Genomic DNA, 25,601 nt, shown 5'->3' with positions numbered 1-25,601 from the left:
TGTAATGAATGTATGTGAAGTGAAGTGAAAGTCACTGAGTTGTGTCCGACTCTATGTGACCCCTATACAGTCCATGGAATTCTCCAGGCCAGAATACTGGAGTGGGTAGCCGATCCCCTCTCCATTGGATCTTTCCAACCCAGGAGTTGAACCGGGGTGTCCTGCATTGCAGGAGGATTCTTTACCAACTGAACTATCACCTTAAAAGAAAAAACTAATTTAAGTCCAATTAATGGTATGCATTTTTTAGGTTCCCCGTTGGCTCAGCGGTAAAGAATCTGCCTGCAATGCAGAAGGAGACTCGAGTTTGATCCCTGGGTCAAGAAGATCCCCTGGAGAAGGGCATGGTGACCCACTCCAGTGCTCTTGCCTGGAAAAGTCCCATGGACAGAGGAGTCTGGCAGGCTATAGCCCGTGGGGTCCCCAAAAGTCGACTGAGCACACATGCACACATATACACACATGCTGAATGTTTAGGATGAAGTGTAAATCTGTGATTTACACTGAAATGCAGAAAAAATAAAGTAAATTTATCGATGTTTGGAGTGATGGCAAGATAGATGTGTGATAAAATAAGTATAGTAAAATGCTACGGTACAATCTAGACCATGGGTATACATGCCTTAACTGTAAAATTATTTAGACTTTTCTGTATGTTAACATTGAACATTTGAACATTTTTATAATATGTTTAAGAAAGAAAACTAAAAACAAATGAATGTGTGACAATGATGGAATTGATAGCAAAGATAAAAATAAGAATGGTGAAAATATAACTAGTTTGGAATTAGAAAAAAAAAAGGACTTGGGAACAGCTTTTTGAAACCTAATCTGTTCATAGTTGGAAGAGTTTCCATACTGTTATCAACAAATTTGTTATTTCCTTTAGCTAGTCAGGTTTGAGTAGATACTATGAAAACAAGAAAAAAATTTCTTTGAAATACACTGTTAAGTTTATCATAAACAAAAAAGTATATATCTTACTTTGATGGTATCCTTATATGCAAGAAGCAGACTTTAGTACCTTTACTTTATTTTACAACAAAATATTTCATATACATATTTATCACCAGTAAAACATGCCTTCTCAGACTCCATTATTTATGTTTCAATTAGAAACCAGCAAGATTCACTGAAAGTTTCTTTTAAACTTCCAACTATTTTAGGCATATTTTATCTTGTTATTAATAAAAAATTTAGGTGTTGATTTAGTTGTATGATAATTCTGCATATAATATACTTGACAAACATCCTTTGTATAACTGTACATGTATTTCCTTGTAAAAATTTTAAAGCTGCTTCTTGAGGGGCTGGACTCTACAGGCTTAAATCTGTGGAAATCTGGACGGCTGTTGAATACACCTGATGATGTCAGAGTATATGTATAGTCTTCTCTAGCCTTAGAGAATGTTTGTTACAGGTGAAAAATAGAGAAAATTAAAAACCTTTTAGTGAATGATAAGGCTTAGTCTGTGGAACTACTTCTAGTGTTATGATTTATTATATCACCCTGAGAAATACTGAAGGTATATAAAGTAAATGTGTTCATTCAGTCTAAAAAGAGTTCATGTTGAAATACCTTATCATTGTTTTTTAGGTGTCTTTCCACAACCTACATCTTTGGAAATATTAATCTTGTTTAAAAAACTGAGTTTTAGAGGATAAAATTTAGGTCCAAATAAAACAACATAAATGTATCCTATTAGGTCATTTTATTTCACTTGCATAATTAAGCTAAGAGATTATAACTTCTATCACTAAAGGGCTTGATCATTTCTTTTAGGACATTTCACATAATCAATTAAGAAATCTCTTGTTATTTGCAGAGAATTTATTGGCTTTTGTTTGTAATTCAGCCAACTCTCAATTATTGTGGATATCAGGAGGAAGCCTTTATTTCTTCAAAAGCAGTGAAAATATGCAAGATATATAATATGCAAAGATTCACAGAATTTATTAAGAATCACATTTATTACTAGGTAAATGTTCATAAACCAATTCCTTTGTAAATTTTAGTAACAGTAGCATAGTAGAAAATCTGTAAAACAAAATAAAACAAAGATAACCCAGTACTGTGATGAAGAAAGGACTTAACAGCCAGCGCTAGTGGTAAAGAACCTGCCTGTCAGTGCAGGAGACATCAGGAGACATGGGTTTGATCCCTGGGTCTGGAAGTCCCCTGACGGAGGGCATGGCAACCCACTCCAGTGTTCCTGCCTGGAGACTCCCATAGACAGAGGAGCCTGGCAGGCTGCAGTCCATAGGGCCGCAAAAAGTCGGACACAACTGAAGTGACGTAGCATGCACCCATGTGATGAAGATAAGAAAACTTGCTTGTTCTTCAAAATAGTGGACAAGTTCGAATCAATTCAGAATTAACTTCTGAACTGAGTTAAATTTTCCCTTTGCTGGCTTGGTCACTAATATTCAGGAAGCAAATAAAAAGTGAGTAAAGCAAGAAGGAGCCCAAACCTAGATGTGTGCATGCATGTGTGCACAGTCACTTCAGTTGTGTCTGACTCTTTGGGACCGTATGGACTGTAGCCTGTCAGGCTCCTCTTTCAGTAGCATTCCCCAGGCAAGAATACTGGAGTGGATTGCCATGCCCTCCTCCAGGCGATCTTCCTAACACAGTGATTGCACCCACGTCTCCTGCATTGCAGGTGGATTCTTTACCCACTGAGCCACCTGGGAAGCCCCCAAATCTAGATACTTTCCCCCTAAATAACTGAGAGTTGACTGCAATTACTTACAGGCTCTGGGTCAAATCCTATCTGTCCAGTTAACTCTGCTACCTCCTTTTCATGGTAATCATCCAGTTCAAGGGGATTCATGGGCCCCAGACCTTAATGGAAACATCACATCTTATTATTTTGTTAAAGTAAATGAAGAATGCTATGTAAATTTATACCTTTTTTATAGAAACACTTAACCTGTTCCCTTTTGTAATATAATTAGAAATGATAAAAAATGAAAACAAACTTAACTTTCTAATTACCCTCTAAGAGGAACTTACCACCCACCTTATTCCTATTGCTACTTAGATTAAGAAATCAGGGGGAAATATTAGAAGATAAAGCTGTAATAGCACTTGTTAAATATTCTAAGTTTGTTCTTTTTACTCATTAAAGTGAACTCATACCTGTAAAGTCATGATTATATGAAGTGATCCAGTGGGACCTCTCGAGATTTCTTTGTATGTTGACTTCTCTTAGAGAAGTAATAGGGTCCCATGAGTTTAAAGAAGTGTTAGGAGCGAAGGTTTTAGGTGGTTTTGGGTAGAACACTGGCTTGTTTTTCTCAACACATTTAGGAAGCTAGAAAATGAGTATAAAAGGTCATTGCTGTTAGAAAAGATCATAATACTTTTCCTTCATTAATTACTAAGATTCTGCAACTGTAACCTAAACTGTATTTAGAGTTAAACACAGTATTTTTATCAAAGGAGGTCTTTTTGAAAATTCCTTTACTTTAGCAGGGCGTCTAAAAGTATATTTTAGAGAAATGCAATGAAATTTTATTAGAGAGATAAAGGACTCTGAGGTACAGCCAAAATTGTGTGCCTCCTACTTCTCCTTCCCTGCCTAACATGACACTATATGATACCATTTGTGAATTTCCGATGAAGGCTAACTCACTCAAATGCAAATAAAAATTTCATTCTGTAGACATAACTGCTTTACAAATAGAGTTTTATATTTTCAAAAGGAGATATGCACATAAAAGTGAATGAATGGGTTTCACTGTTGTCTTTTTGTTTACTTACTTTTTCTCAGATTGATGATTTTCAATACATATTTACAGAGCACCTACATGTGTAAGGTAGTGGCAGACACATGGATGGCTCAGAAACAAATCTTGTCATTGAGGAGTATATTGGCTAGAAGGGGAGATAAGGCGTGAACATAAATGACTATAAGATGGACAGCAACTCTTCGCTACAGGAGAAGTTAAGACAAAATAATTTGGAAGTTCAGAGGAGGGAGAAATTGATTCCAGCTGAATAGGGAAGTGGTGCTGGAAGCACAGGGTGGGAGGAGACAAGAGACCATCTTAGGTGACACCGCAGAAAGTAGGCCTTGAGTGGCCTGCAGAGATGGAGAGGCTAAAGGAACAGCAGGGGCAGAGATGGGGTGGTGGGAAGTGTGGAATAAATGTTGCTTGAACCTTGTGAACTTGTCCTTACAGCCAGGCCCACCCTTAACATTTGCAGGTCCTGGGATTTGAGTACAATGAGAGCCCACATTCCATTAGTCTAAATAGTTCAATTTGTAAATCAAGCAAATAAACTGTTAAATAAGTATGTTTCATTCTCCTACCTTGATAAGATACTTTCATAACAACCTGGAAGACCAGGTTCAAATTTAGACTTCTTAGACTATTGCAAGTCTTTAGACTGTCCCAAGTATTGCACTGGGACATGGTGGTTCAGAAAGAGCCAACTGCTAGCCCCTGGCCCCTGACTGCTTTCTTACCTCACTTTCTTACCCCCACTTCCACCCCAAACTATGAGGTGCCTTTTATATGAGGGTACCTATCCCTTAAGTTCAAGTTCCATATACCTATTACCGCCCCTTCCAGCACACAGCCACCTCTTGGCCACCCGTTTGGCCTAGAGGGATATAGTAGCTTGGCAGCACTGTCAACCCCTAGGAGGATGGAGCTGGGGAAGAGACTCCGTAAAGGCCGAAACTGGTTCAAAGCCACTTGTCAGGGAATGTGCAGTCCAGCATCAATCTGGGGCAAGAGACTGGGGAGTACAGGTTCAGATGGACACATCCTCTTGTTCCCATAAACTTTCTGCCCCACAAGGAGGGGCACAGTTAGCCAGAGCTGGGCCTTATAAAGCACGGGCATTCTAAAGTTCCTGGGCCTAAGGTCAGTGCTGCTCACCGCAACACTGTAAGGTTGGAGGGAACCCTATTTACATACCTACAGTAGTCATGATAAAAGCCACTTGGTAAAAAATCTGTCTCAAGAAGTATTAAATAACCAGCTCTATAAACCTTTCACAATTATGTGGCCTGCCTATCCCGGGCTAAATAAAACCTCTTTATTTATTTATCATGATTTGCAAAGCCAGCTTATTTCAAATATTGTTCTGAGGGGCAAGATTAATTCTGTGTCTTAATCTGGCCCAAAAAGTTGATGCTTTTGAATTGTGGTGCTGGAGAAGACTCTTGAGAGTCCCTTGGACTGCAAGGAGATCAAACCAATCAATCCTAAAGGACACCAACCCCAAATACTAACTGGAAGAACTGATGCTGAAGCTTCAATACTTTGGCCACCTGATGCGAAGAGCCAACTCTTTGGAAAAGACTCTGATGCTGGGAAAGATTGACAGCAGGAGGAGAAGGGGGCAACAGAGGATGAGATAGTTGGATGGCATCGACTCAATGGACATGAGTTTGAACATACTCCAGGGGAGAGTGAAGGACAAGGAAGTCTTCAGTTCATGGGGTGCTGCAGTTCATGGGGTCGCAAAGAGTTGGACATGACAGTGACTGAAGAACAACAATTTGGTCTATCTAACAGCAGGGATCTACTGAAATGCAATCACAGGCACAAAGGAAGAAAATAGGGAATGTAAGATTTTATTGTAGCCTGAGTTATCTTGGGAAGAGTTTAAAGGGTCAGGAAACTTTTCAGAGTGGAGACTTAGCCAGTTTTTAGTGTGTCAGGTAATGTAATACTGCCAGAACAGTGACAGAGGGATTGCGGGGGATCATTCACTCAATAGGTATTTATTGGTTGAATATGGGGGCTTCCTGGTGGCTTGGATGGTAAAGAATCTGCCTGTAATGCATGCAGATCAACCTGCAAACCCAGGTTTGATCAAGGCTCAAGAAGATCCCATGGAGAAAGGAATGGCTACCCACTCCAGTATTCTTGCCTGGAGAATTCCATGGACAAAGGAGCCTGGCGGGCTATCACAGAGTTGGATGCTACTGAGTGACTATCACTTTCACTTTAGTTTGAATATACTATTCACAGGTGAAAGTTAGGCTCTAATATGGAAGGTAAGTACAGAGTAGAAAGAAATTCCAATTTCTGAGATGTTAACATCTCAGCAGACACTCTGAGTCTACAATGGAGTATGTTAGTTGTTTCAGTTCAGTTCAATTGCTCAGTCGTGTACGACTCTTTGTGACCCCATGAACCGCAGCATGACAGGCCTCCCTGTCTATCACCAACTGCCAGAGTCTACCCAAACCCATGCCCATTGAGTCGGTGATGCCATCCAACCATCTCATCCTCTGTCATCCCCTTCTCCTCCTGCCCTCAATCCTTCCCAGCATCAGGGTCTTTTCAAATGAGTCAGCTCTTCGCATCAGGTGGCCAAAGTATTGGAGTTTCAGCTTAAACATCAGTCCTTCCAATGAACACCCAGGACTGATCTTCTTTAGGATGGACTGGTTGGATCTCCTTGCAGTTCAAGGGGCTCTCAAGAGTCTTCCCCAACACCACAGTTCAAAAGCATCAATTCTTCAGCACTCAGCTTTCTTCATAGTCCAACTCTCACATCCATACATGACTACTGGAAAAACCATAGCCTTGTTAGTTGTTTAGAATTTGGAATATATTCTCAGAGGAGGAGTGCTATATAAATGGTTGTTACATTCCCAACAGAGCTGATAAAAATCTATGAAACTCTGGGCTTTCTATTCTGTTCCATTGATCTATATTTCTGTCTTTGTGCCAGTACCATACTGTCTTGATGTCTGTGGCTTTGTAGTAGAGTCTGAAGTCAGGCAGGTTGATTCCTCCAGTTCCATTCTTCTTTCTCAAGATTACTTTGGCTATTCGAGGTTTTTTGTATTTCCATACAAATTGTGAAATTCTTTGGTCTAGTTCTGTGAAAAATACCGTTGGTAGCTTGATAGGGATTGCATTGAATCTATAGATTGCTTTGGGTAGTATAGCCATTTTTAACAATATTGATTCTTCCAATCCACGAACACGGTATATTTCTCCATCTGTTTGTGTCCTCTTTGATTTCTTTCATCAGTGTTTTATAGTTTTCTATGTATAGGTCTTTTGTTTCTTTAGGTAGATATACTCCTAAGCATTTTACTTTTTTTGTTGCAATGGTGAATGGTATTGTTTCCTTAATTTCTCTTTCTGTTTTCTCATTGTTAGTGTATAGGAATGCAAGGGATTTCTGTGTGTTAATTTTATATCCTGCAACTTTACTATATTCGTTGATTAGCTCTAGTAATTTTCTGGTAGAGTCTTTAGGGTTTTCTATGTAGAGGATCATGTCATCTGCAAACAGCGAGAGTTTCACTTCTTCTTTTCCTATCTGGATTCCTTTTACTTCTTTTTCTGCTCTGATTGCTGTGGCCAAAACTTCCAACACTATGTTGAATAGTAGTGGTGAGAGTGGGTACCCTTGTCTTGTTCCTGATTTCACGGGAAATGCTTTCAATTTTTCACCATTGAGGGTAATGCTTGCTGTGGGTTTGTCATATATAGCTTTTATTATGTTGAGGTATGTTCCTTCTATTGCTGCTTTCTGGAGAGTTTTAATCATAAAAGGATGTTGAATTTTGTCAAAGGCTTTTTCTGCATCTATTGAGATAATCATATGGTTTTTATCTTTCAATTTGTTAATGTGGTATATTACATTGATTGATTTGCAGATATTAAAGAATCCTTGCATTCCTGGGATAAAGCCCACTTGGTCATGATGTATGATTTTTTTAATATGTTGTTGGATTCCATTGGCTAGAATTTTGTTAAGGATTTTTGCATCTATGTTCATCAGTGATATTGGCATGTAGTTTTCTTTTTTTGTGGCATCTTTGTCTGGTTTTGGAATTAGGGTGATGGTGGCCTCATAGAATGAATTTGGAAGTTTACCTTCTTCTGCAATTTTCTGGAAGAGTTTGAGTAAGATAGGTGTTAGCTCTTCTCTAAATTTTTGGTAGAATTCAGCTGTGAAGCCATCTGGTCCTCAGTTTTTGTTTCCTGGAAGATTTCTGATTACAGTTTTGATTTCCTTGCTTGTGATGGGTCTGTTAAGATTTTCTATTTCTTTCTGGTTCAGTTTCGGAAAGTTATACTTTTCTAAGAATTTGTCCATTTCTTCCAAGTTGTCCATTTTATTGGCATAGAGCTGCTGGTAGTAGTCTCTTATGACCCTCTGTATTTCAGTGTGGTACATATATACCATGGAATATTACTCAGCCATTAAAAAGAATACATTTGAATCAGTTCTAGTGAGATGGATGAAACTGGAGCCCATTATACAGAGTGAAGTAAGCCAGAAAGATAAAGACCAATACAGTATACTAACACATATATATGGAATTTAGAAAGATGGTAACAATAACCCTATATGCAAAACAGAAAAAGAGACACAGATGTACAGAACAGACTTTGGGACTCTGTGGGAGAGGGCGAAGGTGGGATGTTTCGAGAAAACAACATCGAAACATGTATATTATCTAGGGTGAAACAGATCACCAGCCCAGGCTGGATGCATGAGACAAGTGCTCGGGCCTGGTGCACTGGGAAGACCCAGAGGAATTGGGTAGAGAGGGAAGTGGGAGGGGGGATCGGGACAGGGAATACATGTAAATCCATGGCTGATTCATGTCAATGTATGACAAAACCCACTACAATACTGTAAAGTAATTAGCCTCCAACTAATAAAAATAAATGGGAAAAAAAAGAAAAACAACAACAACAACAACAAAAATCTATGAAACTTGTAAATTATTTAATAAACATTTACTGAATACCAGATACAAGCAAAACTATGCACCAGCTTCTAAGTGCCCTGGGCTAGGCACCAAAAACTCCATAAATTGCATTAAAATAACAGGAATTAATACAGTCATAACATGTTAAAACAAAGCACTATATATAATATGTTGTTTTAGTCTTGAGTGGTGGGGCTTACTAAGGTTTAATGGAGAGAAGAGGTCTATTATGGAGACCACTTTGCTCTTTGGAGAGACATTAACATTGGGGACACATTGGATCTTTATTGGATCATATTTCATGTCATTGTGTCAGCACCGTTTTTACATTAAGAAGCCATGATTAGGAACTTTGTCATTTGCATATGAAATGAACAGAGGAGGGAGAGCAAATAAGACAGTGGCAGAGATACATTTCTTTGTTATCTAGTTAGGACTTTGGAACAGAGAAAGTTGAAGGCATAGGAGGATGCATGGTAGGAGGAAGGCTGCCTGGGACAGAATGGAGGAAAGGCAAAGGCAGCAAGACAGTGAATAGAGAGCATGCCCATTAGAGAGCAAATGGCAGATACAAGCAGGAACTAGAACACAGTTTTCCTAATTTGGTTCACTCTCTGCTATGCAACAGAAACAATGAGGGTTGAGCTGAGCCTTGAAGAAAGAGCAAGTCTGAGATGACAGAGAAGAGAGCATTTCAGGAAGAGGCAGTGGCCATGAACCTGCTCAGGGACCAGCGAACAGAGCCAGGCTGTGAGAAGGAAGAGAGGAGGGAACGCCAGAACCAAAGGGTCATTGTAGCATTAAAGCACTGGAATTCACACTCAGGTAAAGGGGTGCTAATCAAGATTGCCAAGGGGGGGGGGGGGTGACATGAGTTACAGCAGTATTTTAATAAGCAGGTAGAAATGAGAGGAATTGAAAGAAGAAGAACTTCTCATATTTCTAGGTTACTTTGATACAGATTTTGCTTGAAAGAATAAAAGTCATCTGGTCAGATAGATGATTCTTGAAGGATTTTTCTTGACATACATAACTTTACAAAAAACAAACAGGAAATTGCTTCATAGATGACTGTATGACATTGCAATGACCACACTCTGGCCTGCCACAGTAATCCTCCCCAGAGAAATTCAAATGTTTCTAGGTTTCCATCATTATTTCTTGCCTACTTCACAGACTACTAGATGCAAGGACATAATATATGGAAAACATTTGGTATTGCCTCTCACAAACTAACTGGCCAGTGAATGTTAGCTATTATTATTTTCAAATATATGTTTTCCTTCATGATTTCAAAGTGTTCTCTTTTTACTATGTGGAGTCATGGTACAGAGGTTAAGAACAGAGACTGGAGTCTCATGAGCCTGAGTTCTATGATTGTGAGATAGTTACCAACTCCTTGAGCCTCAGTTTCCTCATTTATAAAATGGGGATGATCATACTAACCTTTTGAGTGTGTTGTAAGGGCCAAATGACACCCTATATATAAAGAAGTTAGGGTGTAGCAATTTCTTAATAAATGGTGGCTACTGTTTTATTTTATTTTTGATTCTGCACAAAGGTACTACTGTAATTGGCACATTAAATTGCAAATCTTTCTGTAAACCTCCCATTTACTCTATGTATATTTGAAGTTACTTGATATATTATGAATCATAATAACAGAGTTGCAGAGACAGTGAATGATCTATAGTCCTCGTTTACTTCATTTTGCAGGGAACTTTTTGTACATATGGAAATGTTACATAAAATGTTACATAAAATCAGTTAAGAAAACAAATAAAAAATGTGAATCATGGTCAAAATCTCAATGTTTCCATCTGTATAGAAAATAAAAGTAATCTATCTTTTGGATTTTTATAACCATAGAAAGCAAAAGCATCTTTTAATTACTTTGTTTTAAACACACATTTAAAAAGATACTTACGTCAAAATATACTTGCTGACCTGGCCAAACCAATGCTTTCTTCTTGGAATCCGTCGGAAAATCAAGCAGTTCATATCTGTAAGGGTTACCTGAAATTTTCCAGAGAAGCAGCCTTTTAATTAATAGGATTTATGGGTGCAATAAATACAAATAAGATAATAGAGAGGAACGTGGGTGCACATTTGAGCTTTACAGTTATAGCTCTGTTTGAACTCTTGCCCTTAGTGAACAGCATGTGGGCCACGCAGAGCAAGAATGAGTCTTTAAGCCTGGTGCCTTCAGCAGATTGAGGGGGCAGCAGTCCTGCTCCTTTCTTGTTTTTTTTTTTTTTTTTAAAGGTGATTTAAGTAAATCATAGGAAAAGGGATTCTTAGGTAAATCATAAATCTCTTCCTAGATACTCTTTTTGGTCTCTGAAGACTCAGCAAATACATTTCTATACCACCTGTTTTAGGTTTTCTCTGTTTAAATATCAAGAAATGGAATGAGTACATGCTTACCAAAAGAAGTATTTAAATAGAACATTTAAAGAATACAACTTTTTAGGTATTGGTGGTAGCTGGAGAAGCTTTACCAAATACAGCCTGGCTTCCTCTGGTCCTGTGATAAACTCCACATTAAAGCATGCTCTGAACACCCATCACCATGTGTAATAAGAACAAAGGCTGGCATTTAGTGAACACTTATTATAATGTTAGTATTATACTGCTAGTATTATACTGAGTGCTATGAGGAAGGTACTATTATTTCCATTTTAACAAATAAGGAAATTGAGGCACAAGGAAAATCAGCAATTTTCCCAAGGTCACACAATGAATAAGTGCAATAATTCAAATTTAGGCAATCTGGTTCTAGAGCTTCTCTCTTAACCTAGATTCTATTTATTTCTAGAAAAGAAGAGTTAAAATAAGTGGAAGAGTAGAAAACCCAAGGTAGTACTAGTTCCTGGAAAGGTTTTATTTATTTATTAGGGTTATTGGGATTATTACTATTATAATAATAATAGAGAATAATATACTCATAACCCTTAATTAAGGGTTGACCAGTTAGTAGATGCTTGAACCAGAAGATTAAGCTGGTAACTTATTTCTTCAATTCCTGGTCTACGACTGCAGTGAAAAGTGTTTTTATAAATTCAACACATATTTGTGTGATTTCTTCCTAATCATATGCACTTCATGTAATTTCAGAAATTAACTAATTTCAGTTCAGTCGCTCAGTTGTGTCCGACTCTTTGCGACCCCATGAACCACAGCATGCCTGGTCTCCCTGTCCATCACCAACTCCCGGAGTTCACCCAAACTCATGACCATTGAATCAGTGATGCCATCCAACCATCTCATCCTCTGTCATCCCCTTCTCCTCCTGCCCTCAATCTTTCCCAGCATCAGGGTCTTTTCCAATGAGTCAGCTCTTTGCATCAGGTGGCCAAAGTATTGGAGTTTCAGCTTCAACATCAGTCCTTCCAATGAACACCCAGGACTGATCTCCTTTAGGATGGACTGGTTGGATCTCCTTGCAGTCCAAGGGACTCTCAAGAGTCTTCTCCAACACCATAGTTCAAAAGCATCAATTCTTCAGCTTTCTTTCTATAAAGAAAGACATCCATATGACATCCATATCTTACATCCATATGACATCCATATCTCACATCCATACATGACCGCTGGAAAAACCATAGCCTTGACAAGATGGACCTTTGTTGACAAAGTAATGTCTCTGCCTTTTAAAATGCTATCTAGGTTGGTCATAACTTTCCTTCCAAAGAGTAAGTGTCTTTTAATTTCATGGCTGCAATCACCATCTGCAGTGATTTTGGAACCCCAAAAAATAAAGCCTGACACTGCTTCCACGGTTTCCCCATCTATTTGCCATGAAGTGATGGGACTGGATGCCATGATCTTAACTTTTCTGAATGTTGAGCTTTAAGCCAACTTTTTCACTCTCCTCTTTCACTTTCATCAAGAGGCTTTTTAGTTCCTCTTCACTCTCTGCCATAAGGATGGTATCATCTGCATATCCGAGGTTATTGACATTTCTCCCGGTAATCTTGACTCCAGCTTGTGCTTCATCCAGCCCAGCGTTTCTCCTGATGTACTCTGCATAGAAGTTAGATAAGCAGGGTGACGATATACAGCTTTACATACTCCCTTTCCTATTTGGATCCAGTCTGTTGTTCCATGTTCAGTTCTAACTGTTGCTTCCTGATCTGCATACAGATTTCTCAAGAGGCAGGTCAGGTGGTCTGGTATTCCCATCTCTTTCAGAATTTTCCATAGTTTATTGTGATCCACACAGTCAAAGGCTTTGGCACAGTCAATAAAGCAGAAATAGATGTTTTTCTGGAACTTTCTTGCTTTTTTGATGATCCAGCGGATGTTGGCAATTTGATCTCTGGTTCCTCTGCCTTTTCTAAAACCAGCTTGAACATCTGGAAGTCCTCGGTTCACGTATTGCTGAAGCCTGGCTTGGAGAATTTTGGGCATTACTTTACTGGCGTGTGAGATGAGTGCAATTGTGCTGTAGTTTGAGCATTCTTTGGCATTGCCTTTCTTTGGGATTGGAATGAACACTGAGCTTTTCCAGTCCTGTGGCCACTGCTGAGTTTTCTAAATTTGCTGGCATATTGAGTGCAGCATTTTCACAGCAACATCTTTCAGGATTTGAAATAGCTCAACTGGAATTCCATCACCTCCACTAGCTTTGTTCGTAGTGATGCTTCCTAAGGCCCACTTGACTTCACATTCCAGGATGTCTGGCTCTAGACGAATGATCACACCATTGTGATTATCTGGGTCGTGAAGATCTTTTTTGTACAGTTCTTCTGTGTATTCTTGCCACCTCTTCTTAATATCTTCTAGTTCTGTTAGGTCCATACCATTTCTGTCCTGTATTGAGCCCATCTTTGCATGAAATGTAGGGATTGAAAAAGTTAATTTACTTTGATGATTTACCTAATGAGATCATAAAAATTTCAACTGCTTAGATATCCTATACATATATACATACATGTGTGTATACATATGTATATAGATATATATCTATATATATATTTGATATAGCTTTCACTACTTTTACACATACTAAAATTATATATAGCAAAATATGTAATTAAATAGTAGTACACACATATATACATAGTACACACATATATATACATATACACATATACATATATGTGTATATACACATATATACCCTAACCCTGACCCTATGTGTATATACACATACAAAAATATAGTACACACATATATACATATATGTGTGTATACATATGTATATAGATATATATCTATATATATATTTGATATAGATTTCACTACCTTTTACACATACTAAAATCATTATATATAGCAAAATATATAATAAAAATAGTAGCTGCTAACACAACCTCTATTATCTATGAAGTAGGCATGAATATTCCATTTTACAGATTGGGAAGTGGAGGCAGATAAGTTAAGGAACTTTCCCATGGTCCGTGGTGAGTAAATGGCAGAGCCAGTCCTGTGCAGTTGGACTCCCTAGTCCATGCTCTTAAGTACACCACCATATTTTTCAAAATTTACTGCCTCCTAATAAGATGCTGAGGTTGATATTGATGATGGCAGTATTCTCTTCTTATATTGGGTCCAAATATTCATGTACAGAGGAACTGCATTATAGTGTAGTTCTTGGGTCTTACCAAAGTTCATTCAACAAATATTTACCTCTGTTTGTTATGTACCTCTTTTGTCATCTTCAGTTACTGGACCTCTAGTATCTTGTCTTTCTCCATAGATTTATTCTCTGTTTTGAGGTGTCTAGTATGGGATAGAATTGATGGCTAGTGTACGAGCTTACTATCCTTTTTAGTGAAACATATCTGGAAAGACCCAAAGGTTTGCATCTGCGAAAAGACACTCCAGAATGTTCAAAGAAATTGATTAAATTGATCTTATTACTTGCTGAGTCTTATTTCAATGATGATATTTTCAGTTTTATCACAACAGCTACATGCATGTCTAGACTGAGCCTGTGAGCCAAATGTTGTCCTTTGTGCTGATCACTTGAGCTAGAATGAAATTTGTCAAAGCTAAACCATAGAGAGAATGGGAAGGAAATAAACATTGAAAATACAAGTAGAATATAAGCAACTAATTCTACATTTGGTTCTGGTTATATCATAGGAAGCTCTGTATAAAAAGAAAAGTAAAGAGCGTCTGCAGAGAATTTGATTTAGTCTGTAATGGGGTCCTTTGTTTAATTTTATTATTGAATAAAGTTCAAATATAAAAAGAATGAATATTGTTCTGATTTCAAATCACATTACCTCTTGTCTTCAAAACTGTTGTATCATAAGGCTTTGTTGGCACCGTTGGAGGGAACGGCTGTTGGGTTCGGGCTTTAATGCCAGTGTAGAGATCCTTGGGTGATGTAAAAGTCGGGAACATGGCTCCACGGGAGATGTGTGTATGGTAGGGGTGTTCAATCGGATACGGGGAGCAGATTTCCCTGAGATTTAGTTGAGAAAACAAAACAGAATAGAAAGAAGTGCAATGGAAAACACTTAATCATCCAATATTTATTGGGACTCTTTCCTTGTGGCGAGTACTGTTCTAATCCCTGACAGTGAGCCAAAGTCCCTATCCTCATGGAGTTACCATTCTGGTGGAATAGATATCACAAAACATATGAAATTTTCTTAATTTTGCTAAATGAATTAAAAAAAAACGTTATTTTAAGAATCTCAAAAATATACAAGCAACTTCTGCAGCTCAATTCCAGAAAAATAAACGACCCAATCAAAAAATGGGCCAAAGAACTAAATAGACATTTCTCCAAAGAAGACCTACAGATGGCTAACAAACACATGAAAAGATGCTCAACATCACTCATTATCAGAGAAATGCAAATCAAAACCACAATGAGGTACCATTTCACGCCAGTCAGAATGGCTGCTATCCGAAAGTCTACAAGCAATAAGTGCTGGAGAGGGTGTGGAGAAAAGGGAACCCTCTTACACTGTTGGTGGGAATGCAAACTAGTACAGCCATTATGGAGAACAGTGTGGAGATTTCTTAAAAAACTGGAAATAGAACTGCCATATGACCCAGAAATCCCACTGCTGGGCATACACACCGAGGAAACCAGAACTGAAAGAGACATGTGTACCCCAGTGTTTATCACAGCACTGTTTACAATAGCCAGGACATGGAAGCAATCTAGATGTCCATCAGCAGATGAATGGATAAGAAAGCTGTGGTACATATACTCAATGGAATATTACTCAGCCATTAAAAAGAATACATTTGAATCAGTTCTAATGAGGTGGATGAAACTGGAGCCTATTATACAGACGGAAGTAAGCCAGAAAGAAAAACACCAATACAGTATACTAACACATACATATGGAATTTAGAAAGATGGTAAGGATAACCCTATATGCGAGACAGCAGAAGAGACAGAGATGTATAGAACAGTCTTTTGGACTCTGTGGGAGAGGGTAAGGGTGGGATGATTTGGGAGAATGGCATTGAAACATGTATATTATCATATGTGAAATGAATCGCCAGTCCAGGTTCGATGCATGAGACAGGGTGCTTGGGGCTGGTGCACTGGGATGATCCAGAGGGATGGGGTGGGGAGGGAGGTGGGAGGGAGGTTCAGGATGGGGAACACAGGTACACCTGTGGTGGATTCATGTCAACGTATGGCAAAACCACTACAATATTGTAAAGTAATTAGCCTCCAATTAAAATAAATAAATTTATATTAAAAAATTAAAAAACAAACAAAAAATAAATCATAGTTAATTCTTTATCAGTGCATATATTTTGCTACTGATATAAAAATATGAAGTGGAAGATATATGAATTTTGTAGTTTTTGGAACACTACAGGAAGAATTTCTAGTTGCTTCCCATTCCTGCATCTTATTTTTAGAGAATCCCTGTACTTCATTTTATGGATCCTTTTAGGCATTCAGTTTCAACGGGCAAAATGATCCCTTACCATCTTGGACTCAACTAGGCCATCTGTTTCTTTAAGCAATCAATCCACAAAATATACTGCCTGTTTACACAGTGTACACAGTACTGTTTAGAAATCAAAAAGCCAAAAATAGCTAGTATACTGAATGAAAAAAAAATCCAACAATTTAAAGAGACAACAGGGATACAATTTTCTTATCATTTGAAGAACAAGCAGAGTTCTTAAAAAGAACTAGCAGAGGTTTAAAAAAAAACTGTGTGAGAGTTACCTAAATTAGAGGAGAATCAAAATTAGGAAGTCCAAGGAATAGAGAAGTGTTATATACAAGTAGAAAATACAGTTTTAAAAAAGGCTGGAATCTTCATCTCAAATTTCTAGTCTTCAGAACTGTGAGACTGTAAATTTGTTTGTTTCTGTTTTCCCCAGAAAATATAACCAGGGATAATTCAGACCTCCAACAGAGTGTGTGTAAACCGAATAGAAAACATGCTGCCACAGTACACGTGCTCTGGGCTTTGATGGGAGAAGAGCTGGGGAAAGGGTGTCAAAGTTGAACTGCATTTCTAGTGCTCACGGTGAGAACTCACAGAAATGACGGGAAAGCTGTGTGATGTCTGTATTTATCAGGCCGAAATAAATGTATAAATTATGCCACAAATGTTTATGTGAAAGTCTTGCTACTGAAATTTTTCTCACTATTTTCCATCTAGGTATTGGCAGGATTTATAGAATAGCTTTTGCAAGTTCCTATGGATGGTGTGACTATGAAAGAATGAGAATGATTTCTATAAGAAACATTTAAAAATGTCTCATTGCTTTTGCATCATAGGATATTTTTCAATAGCAGTCATTTTTGGTTAGTTTGGCCATCTGTTCTCGTCACCCTGATGCAAACCTGTACTGAATTCAGCAGCCTTGGCATCTTGGTGGGCTCTCTGAAATACTTCATAGCTTAAGATTCTTAACAAGTTCCTGTTCTCTTATGGACACCACAAGAAGTTAAGATTGATTTGTAAGAGAAAAAGCCTGGACTTCAGGCATAAGTCATTTCTGAGGCCAGTCAGCTATTTTTGTTTTTGTGTAAAGTGATGTGGTTTTCTTGCCCTTGTCGCAGGCTCTCCCACTTGAACACACTTTTGAATTTGGTATAGCATTATTTTATAGCTAGCCACTAAACACTTTTCCAGTTTATAAGTGCCACATCATCTCCCGGAGAGCTTGGTACAAGGTATAACATTATCAACTCTATGATGACATGAGAACAGAGAAACAGGACATTCCTGGATTCCAGCTAACTGATGTCCCTGGGAATCATGAAGACACTGAAGTAGTGACTGCTCTTTCACTGAAGCAATACTGGTTGTACTTCATTTTATATGCTATGCAATGATTTTCATTTCTTCTACATAAATATTTCCAGTGTCTGCTTCAATGGTTCTATAGTGAACTGTGCCCTCTTTGTAAGAGGAATTAATTTCTTACCATTTTGCTTGAAAATAAGTGAGCATTTAAAGTCTGAGCAAATAAAGCAGCAACAAACATGTTTATGCTCATGGAGAGTGTCCAGTCTGCTTGAGTCAGGAAAGGCTGGAGTTTCCTGACTCTAGGAAAGGCTAGTAAAACCTATGTTCTGAGGGAGGGTTTTGTTCAAGGCACATGCAAAGCCTTGAGGGCTTGGCTCATTCACCTTCAGGTAGAGCACTCAGGAAGCAGGGGACCTGGATGAAAAACAAAGAGATCCTAGGGACAGTGAGGAATGAATGAGAAGGGCTGGGCTTCTATTATTGTCCAATAGCCAGGAGACCTGAGTCATAAAACATACTGGGAAGAATGGTTAATGGAGTAAATTGAATGCAGTAATTGTTTTAGTGCTAATTAACTTTTCATGTATGCAACTTTTCTGGGTAGAAAATTCATTTTGATTCTCCTGGGTTCTTCCCAGGATGTGCCAGGTTGAGCTGAGGGGTAAGAACCAGTGGGAATGTGGAATTAGTGGGATTAAATTTGGAACTTCTGTTATCATTTCCCATGGACTTGATGTGGTTTAAGGAAATGTGATTATGAATATTTCAAAAAATGGTCCTATCTGTTCCCTGTTCCTAGAAAATATCCCAGTAGGCAATCTTGGAAGGTCCTCAGACATTGTAACTGCTACATGAGTAGGAATTACACTCAGAGAACTTGCCTTTAAATGTTAACTACAATGATAATAAAACACATGCCAGGCCCTCTGCTAACTGCTTTATCTACATTCTTTCTGAGAGAATAATCTGCTGATAAGTATTTAGCTCTAGGTCAGAGGCCAGGGCAAGGTGACCCCATGTTTTACTAATTTGATATTGGTAAGAACTTCCTGAACAAAAGTCATTACATTTCTTTTCATTATATCTTATTTTTGTCACAAAGACACCAGAAAGCAGAGATTAACTTGTTAATTTAGAAAATAAATTCTAAAGGCCAAGAGTTTGTTGTGCTGTGTGTGTGTATTCAGTTGTGTCCGATTCTTTGCAACCCCATGGACTGTAAATCACAAAAAAGAATCACAAGAATTCGATAAGCTTTTTCTTTCTGAGACTGGTCCTCTTAATAGAAAGTAAAATTGCAAAATGTGTATCTGTAGTTCTTAGGATCTTCTGGGTTTGGGTGTGGCCTGGATTCTGGCTTTGCGTAGAAGGGGTAAAAGTGGGACTAGGAAGGCAGCAAGGGGCCTCCATTAATTATCATCACTTAGGATTAAGGCAAAACTTTTTCCCCTTCAGATTCTAGTAATATATATTTCCTAGCAAACAGTATTAAGTTATATCCGGTAATGATTTAGGAAAATGTTTTTTACTTTTAAGACCTGAAAGCTGTGGACTCTGCATTTCTTGAGTCGAGGTATGTTACAGAATTTCATTTAATATCTGGTATATATGTTATTTTTGTTAGTTAAAAAATTGCAAATTATACCCTCAACTAAATTTTCAAGTTGTAACCCATTCAAGTTTTGAGTACCAATGACCAGAATGTATATTTATTCCTTTAAACTATGTAGAAAATAATTATGTTCCTGTTATATTAAATGATTTATAAATATTACTTCATTTTGTGTCCATAAATAGAGAAGAAATCATACGGAAAAGGCAGAATATGAAACACTCGCGTAACTACATACACATTTAAATCAAGGAATCCGGTTTCTCTTTGAATAATTCAGTCAGAGGCACTTTGTCTCTGGCCTCAGTCTGCCCTGCGGAGCAGGTCTACCAAGACTTTTATCAAAACGCTACACAGCTCTCCCAAGGGGATGTCTGAGGAGCCGAGGTCAAAGGAAGAGACTCTGGAACTTATCGGACTATAAGGTTATCTGAGGAAAAAAATAAAACCAACAAAAAAGGGCTTTACTTTTTGTTTTTCATGTTGCCACAAAGAGAATTTCAAAAGTCCAAAACAAAGGTCTTCATATAGTTGTTTTTTGAAAAGGAAAACCCCAAAGAACCTAGACTTTACTTTTAATAGCCTTTTGAGCAGATCTTTGCTTTAACTGGAATGCAATTTTTAAATGCCAGCTTAGTATTTCCAGTTAAGATTGATAGGGACTCCAACAGCATCAGGGACACCGAGCACTCAGATAGTGGATTCTAATACCATTCTCCAGTGGAACGAGCTGGACTCCTTGGAGAAATGGCTGGTTCTAGACCTGGGGCAGGACGTAAACAGGATGAGCCTGGAGCATCTTGTACTACAGAAGAATCTTGTACTGCCAGGAAGTAAGGAAATGCTAAAAGAAAAAGCCCCACAGTGATAAGTGATGAACGACTCAAAAACAAAGAAACAAACAGAAAAATAAACCAAAAACCCTCATACAAAATGCCCCCAATGATAGGGGTATGGGCATAGAAGCCAACTGAAAGAGCTCCCGTGGCCAATTTGAATGACAAAATAAAGTAGTACAGGATTGCTACTAAAGTATCCAGTACAAAATAGAATCCATGAGTCTATACTGGTTAAATAAGTGATTAAATAAATGAGGAGGAACAGACATATTTCCCTTACAAAACAATACCAAATAATTTATGCAGATACCCTGCCTTCAGATAATTCCAGATAATTAAGTGTGGGCTGCACATAGTGATTTTCTTCTAAAGAGTATAGGATGGGAAATGGAGAAAAAAAGGTTAACTGCACACTGGGGGAACCTCATAAACACTACATCAGCTAGGTAATCAAGGTTACCATCAACAGTGATAAGTTATGCACTGGATAGGAAATGATGAAAATGGCAGTTTACCTCTGTGGTTCTCCTCCCTGAGACATACTACTCCAATCTAATCATGAGGAAAACACCAGACAAGTCCTGATTGGGGGACATTCTACAAAATACCTGACGGATAATCATCAAAACTATTGAGGTCATTTAAAGTATTTATTTTTCTTATTTGGCTGTGCCAGGTCTTAGTTGCAGCACATGGGATCTAGTTCTCCTGACCAGGGATTGAACCCTTTGCATTGGGGGCACCGAGTCTTAGCCACTGGACCACTATGAAAGTCCCCTGAGGTAATTTAAAGAAAAAGAAAGAAGGGAAGTCTGAGGAACTGTCAGAGCCAAAAGGAGCCTAAGGAGACATGACTACTAAAGGTACTGTGGTGTCCTGGATAGGATCCAGGAATAGCAAAAGGACATTAGGGAAAAATTGAGGAAATCTAAACAATAGTAATGCACCACTATTGGCTCATTAATAGGACAAAGGTACCATACTAATATAAGATGTAATAATAGGGGAAACTGAGTATGAGGTAAATAGGAAATCTTTGTTCTGTTTTCCCAACAATTTTGTAAATATAAAATAGGACTAAATTTAAAAGTTTACTTTAAAAAATTAGTCGGGAATATAATTGGGGGAAATCAGTAATACTGTTATTTCGGACTTGTATCAGCCTCTTCTCTTGCCTGATTAAGGAAAAAAAGAACTACGAAAAGTATAACTTGTCCTTACACTGTCTTAAGACATATAGATGGCCAATATTTTTTTCTTGACTATAACAGGGAAGGAAAATATAGTTGTCTACTTACCCTACTGTTGAATTAGGTGGTTTGGGCAGCCTAGAATAAAAACAGGAAACAAATCCTAATTTATATTAAGGACTTTTAAAAGCTCACATTTTTATTAGTGACTTGCTTAACAATAAAGAAGTATCCCATTTGCAAACTACAGAGTCTTTATGATACTGATTGACTTTCTGGAACACTGTCTGTATTAGCCAGACAGATATGATATTATCATATCTCAGTTGTCTGTTGGTCAATTTTTTCCATTAAGCTTATTCTAACTTCAGCCCCACTCACCACTCTGCATTTCTAACTTATTCTAGTGATAATAGAGCTTTAGTTCTTACTGACTTCACGCTCATAGGCAAAGCACCGAAGTGCTCTGAGGTAGCCTGACACCATGCATGTGGTGCAATTCCATGACCTAAAGTGACCTGAGTGTGGCCTGGTTGGAGAAAACATATAAGTACAGTATGTGCTTTGCCCCTTTGCCCAGAATTGCTCACCTCTCATGAGAGTAAATGTTGCCCAGTTGCAGAGAGGCTAGAACAAAACCGAACAAGTTCTCAGAGGCATACCTTTTCTGAATCACTTCACTATTAGAAGGTTGTGTATTTACTCATTGCTCTGAGCTCTACGTGCCAAGAAATAACACTGCAGCCCAGGGACAAAGTCCACACTAGAGAAGGACTGTCATCAACTTTCATTGGATTTCAGCAATTAGTTTCAGCCTATACAAATATTTCTGAAATATTTCAGTTATGAAAAATGAACAGAATGCTATCAGTCAACAGTAAAGGCAGTAAAATTGAAGATACTGTTTGCTTTTTTATATGTTCCTCTATTTAGAAAGTGGTACATAAGCCATATAATTTTATCAGTCTATAAAGTATTGTAAACACACAATCCACATGCACCGTAAAAGGTTTATATCTTTATTTGGACTCTAACTTTGTTGGAACTAAAAAAAAAAAGGCACGCCTTCCAGTTAAATTTCTGGTTGAGTAGGGGATGGAAAGCAATGAATATAAGAATCTATGAGATTGAGAGCTATCAGATTGACTATTATATATGAAACATTATATCAGCATTTAAGATTTTTCTCATTTAGCTGATTTTGACAAGTACTTACCTAAAATTAATTTGATTCAATATGGAAAAAATTGTGTGTGTGTGTGTATGTATATAACTGAAATCACTTTGCTATACACTTGAAACTAATACATGGTAAATGAACTGTACTTCAATTAAAAAAACAAAATGGAAAAATAAGAATAAAAATTAAAAAAGAAAAAGCTTTTTTAAAAATTCAAAGTTTGAAAGGATAAAATGAAAATAAAAAATGCTCAGAGACATGAATTCCTTGACCTGAACCTATCCATGATTTTACTGCCACTCTCTACTTTTCAGTTTATTAATCCCAAAGGGAAAAAGGCCTAGCAACCACAAATTTCATAACTTTTTGGCTCCCTCTTGTGGCTGAACTCTATATTAATTTATTATCTATAAACAGAACTAATGTTAGTATTTTCATTTTTACTTCAGTGAGGTCAGTGTTTTATTTTTATCTGCAAGTTACAAAGTAGGCCTTTGTAATATATACAACAAACTATTTCAATGAGCAAAAAAGAATATACTAGAAAATAATTCCTCTAAGCAAAGAGTAATTAAGTATTTTTTATCCAAAGAGAAACTTACAGAGTAATTTTATTAAGAGTTATTTGTAGATTGTCATAACAAACCACTTTCATAAAATTCTGATTAAAATTTTTATTGAAGGCACTGGGGCTTTTTCTACGACCCTCTTAAGAAACGTAACAGATTCTTATTAGATTCAATAACAAAGTCAAAGGCAGGGAAATGGGTCAAGAGGACCTCTATGAATCTTTTTGAACATTACTATTCCATCTTTCCGATTTTTTTTCTTTGTTTAAATGCAACAACTATTAGTAGGTTTTAGTCTATTTTATTCTTGTTCTTTTGGTCTTGGTTTCTATAATCAATGATCTCTATTTAAAAAAAGGAAGACTTTTGTTTTTCTAGAAGTTCCCTAGACTTGAGGAAAATTTGGGGACTTTTAAAATCTTGCATATAACTCATTTCCACTTAAAAATGTTATTTGATTTCACATAAGGAAAAGAAACCTCAAACTTACAAAGAATCATTTCCGTAGATGTCACTTTTTTTGTTCTGTGACAAATAATAATATTGTTCAATAGGAAGCTTTCTGAAAAGAAAGAAAAGATTAAGTTGAACATCTTTTTAATGGCAGTGTAATGGTGAAATAGTAAAAGATAAATAGACGAATACAACCATATATACATGGTAATTCAGTACATGAAAAGATGGCATTTTACATTAGTGGGAAAAGGCTTATTTTTTAATAAACAATGTAGGAAAAATTCACCAGCCATTTGGAAAAAAGGATTTCAACTTCATACTATTCACAGAGATAATTTAGATGGATTAAAAATCTAAGGAATTGGTGAAAAGCATACAAATATTAAAATAAATATAGGAATATGTTTTTTTTCTTGGTGGTAGGGAAAACATTTTAAATAAGATTTTAAAAAACTCAACAATCAAAAGGAAATTTGATAACATTAAATGAAAAATTTTTGAAAAGGACTTCCCTGGTGGCTCAGTGGTAAAGAATCTGTTTGTCAATGCAGGTGACATGGGTTTGAGTCCTGATCTGGGAAAATCCCACATACTGAGGAGCAACTCAGGCCATGCACCCCAACTTCTGAGCCTGTGATCTAGAGCCTAGGAGTCACAACTACTGAGCCCATATGCTGTAACTACTGAAGCCCGTGTGCCCTAGAGCCTGTGTTCCACAACAAGAGTGTGTGTGTGTTAGTTGCTCAGTTGTCCAACTCTTTGCAATCCCATGGACTGTAGCACACCAGGCTCCTTTGTCCATGGAATTCTTTGCAACAAGAGAAGCCACTGCAATGAGAAGCCCATGTACCACAACTAGAAAGTAGTTCCCACTTGCCAAAAGTAAAAAAAGCCTGTGCAACACAGCCAGCACAGCCAAAAATAAATAAATAGAAAAAAATTTAAAAAAAAGATAAGGAGAATTTATAAAAATTTAAGACAAGACAGTATAAAAAAACTCAAATAAAACAAAGATTAGAAAAATTATTCATAATAAATACATATAGGGTTAATATCCAGAACATAAAGAACCAGTAAGAATCTATAGCTAAAAACAAGCAATAAAAATGAGCAAAGAATAAGAACAGAAAGGAAATATAAATGGTCAAAAATAAGAAAACAAATGTAAGAAAAAAGTACTCAGTCTAATCAGAGAAATGCATTCTGAAAATCAAGATAAGCTTTTTATTCTATAGATAGGCAAAAATTATACAGTTTGATAATGTTAGTACAGTTGGCTAAGAATAGGGCAAAATGGATACTTTTAGATACTACTATGGGAATATAAAGCATTTGGGGGCTAAAATTAAAAATAATTCATATATTGTGATCCATAACTTCTACTTAGAATTTTCCCTGGAGAAACATTTGTGTATTGAGGTCAAGTAAGCCTGTATAAAGATATTCCTACATTTAGTTAATACAAGAGAAGAAAAAGAAAATACAAGAATGGCTAAATAATTTAATACATCCATACTGTGAAACACTATGAGAAATTTAAAGAATCAGATATATCCATATTTATAATCTTTAGATTGCAGTTTTAGGTTCATGGCAAGGTTGAGAGATTTGAAGGTAGAGAGATCATCAAACACCCTTTAACTCACACATGCTTAGCCTCCCCTGTTGGGGTCCTTTAATGGACCGGAACCTTGTGGTATGGAGTCGACGATAAGAAAGTGAAAGAGAGAAAGAGAGAGAGAGAAAGAGAGAGAGAGAGAGAGAGAGACAAAAAAGACCCGGGGACCTAAGCTCTGATGGAGCAAAGGTGCTTTAATGATTTTTCCATGAGTATATATAGGCTGCAG

The 25,601-nt window shown here is 37.2% G+C and overlaps 1 protein-coding gene and 1 long non-coding RNA gene across 25 annotated transcripts in view; one reads left to right on the top strand and one right to left on the bottom strand.

The window, feature by feature from the left end:
* Positions 1–25,601, top strand: part of LOC133072355 (uncharacterized) — a 446,833-nt gene that overhangs the window by 20,447 nt on the left and 400,785 nt on the right. The gene's annotated exons all lie outside the window — the stretch shown is intronic.
* SPMIP4 (sperm microtubule inner protein 4) overlaps positions 1–25,601 on the bottom strand; it is a 41,918-nt gene that overhangs the window by 2,177 nt on the left and 14,140 nt on the right. For both annotated transcript variants that reach the window (XM_061165500.1, XM_061165501.1), the window contains 6 exons: positions 23,789–23,860; positions 21,658–21,687; positions 14,945–15,126; positions 10,636–10,724; positions 3,143–3,317; positions 2,754–2,845 (listed from right to left, as the gene is read on the bottom strand). In XM_061165500.1, the coding sequence (XP_061021483.1) occupies positions 2,754–2,845; positions 3,143–3,317; positions 10,636–10,724; positions 14,945–15,126; positions 21,658–21,687; positions 23,789–23,860 (640 nt within the window). The remainder of the gene's footprint in view (positions 1–2,753; positions 2,846–3,142; positions 3,318–10,635; positions 10,725–14,944; positions 15,127–21,657; positions 21,688–23,788; positions 23,861–25,601) is intronic.

This window comes from Dama dama, chromosome 18 (genome assembly GCF_033118175.1).
Source record: "Dama dama isolate Ldn47 chromosome 18, ASM3311817v1, whole genome shotgun sequence".
Classification (NCBI taxonomy): Eukaryota; Metazoa; Chordata; class Mammalia; order Artiodactyla; family Cervidae; genus Dama; species Dama dama.
Note: the sequence above shows the minus strand (reverse complement) of the source record. Positions and strands in the feature narration are given on the sequence as shown.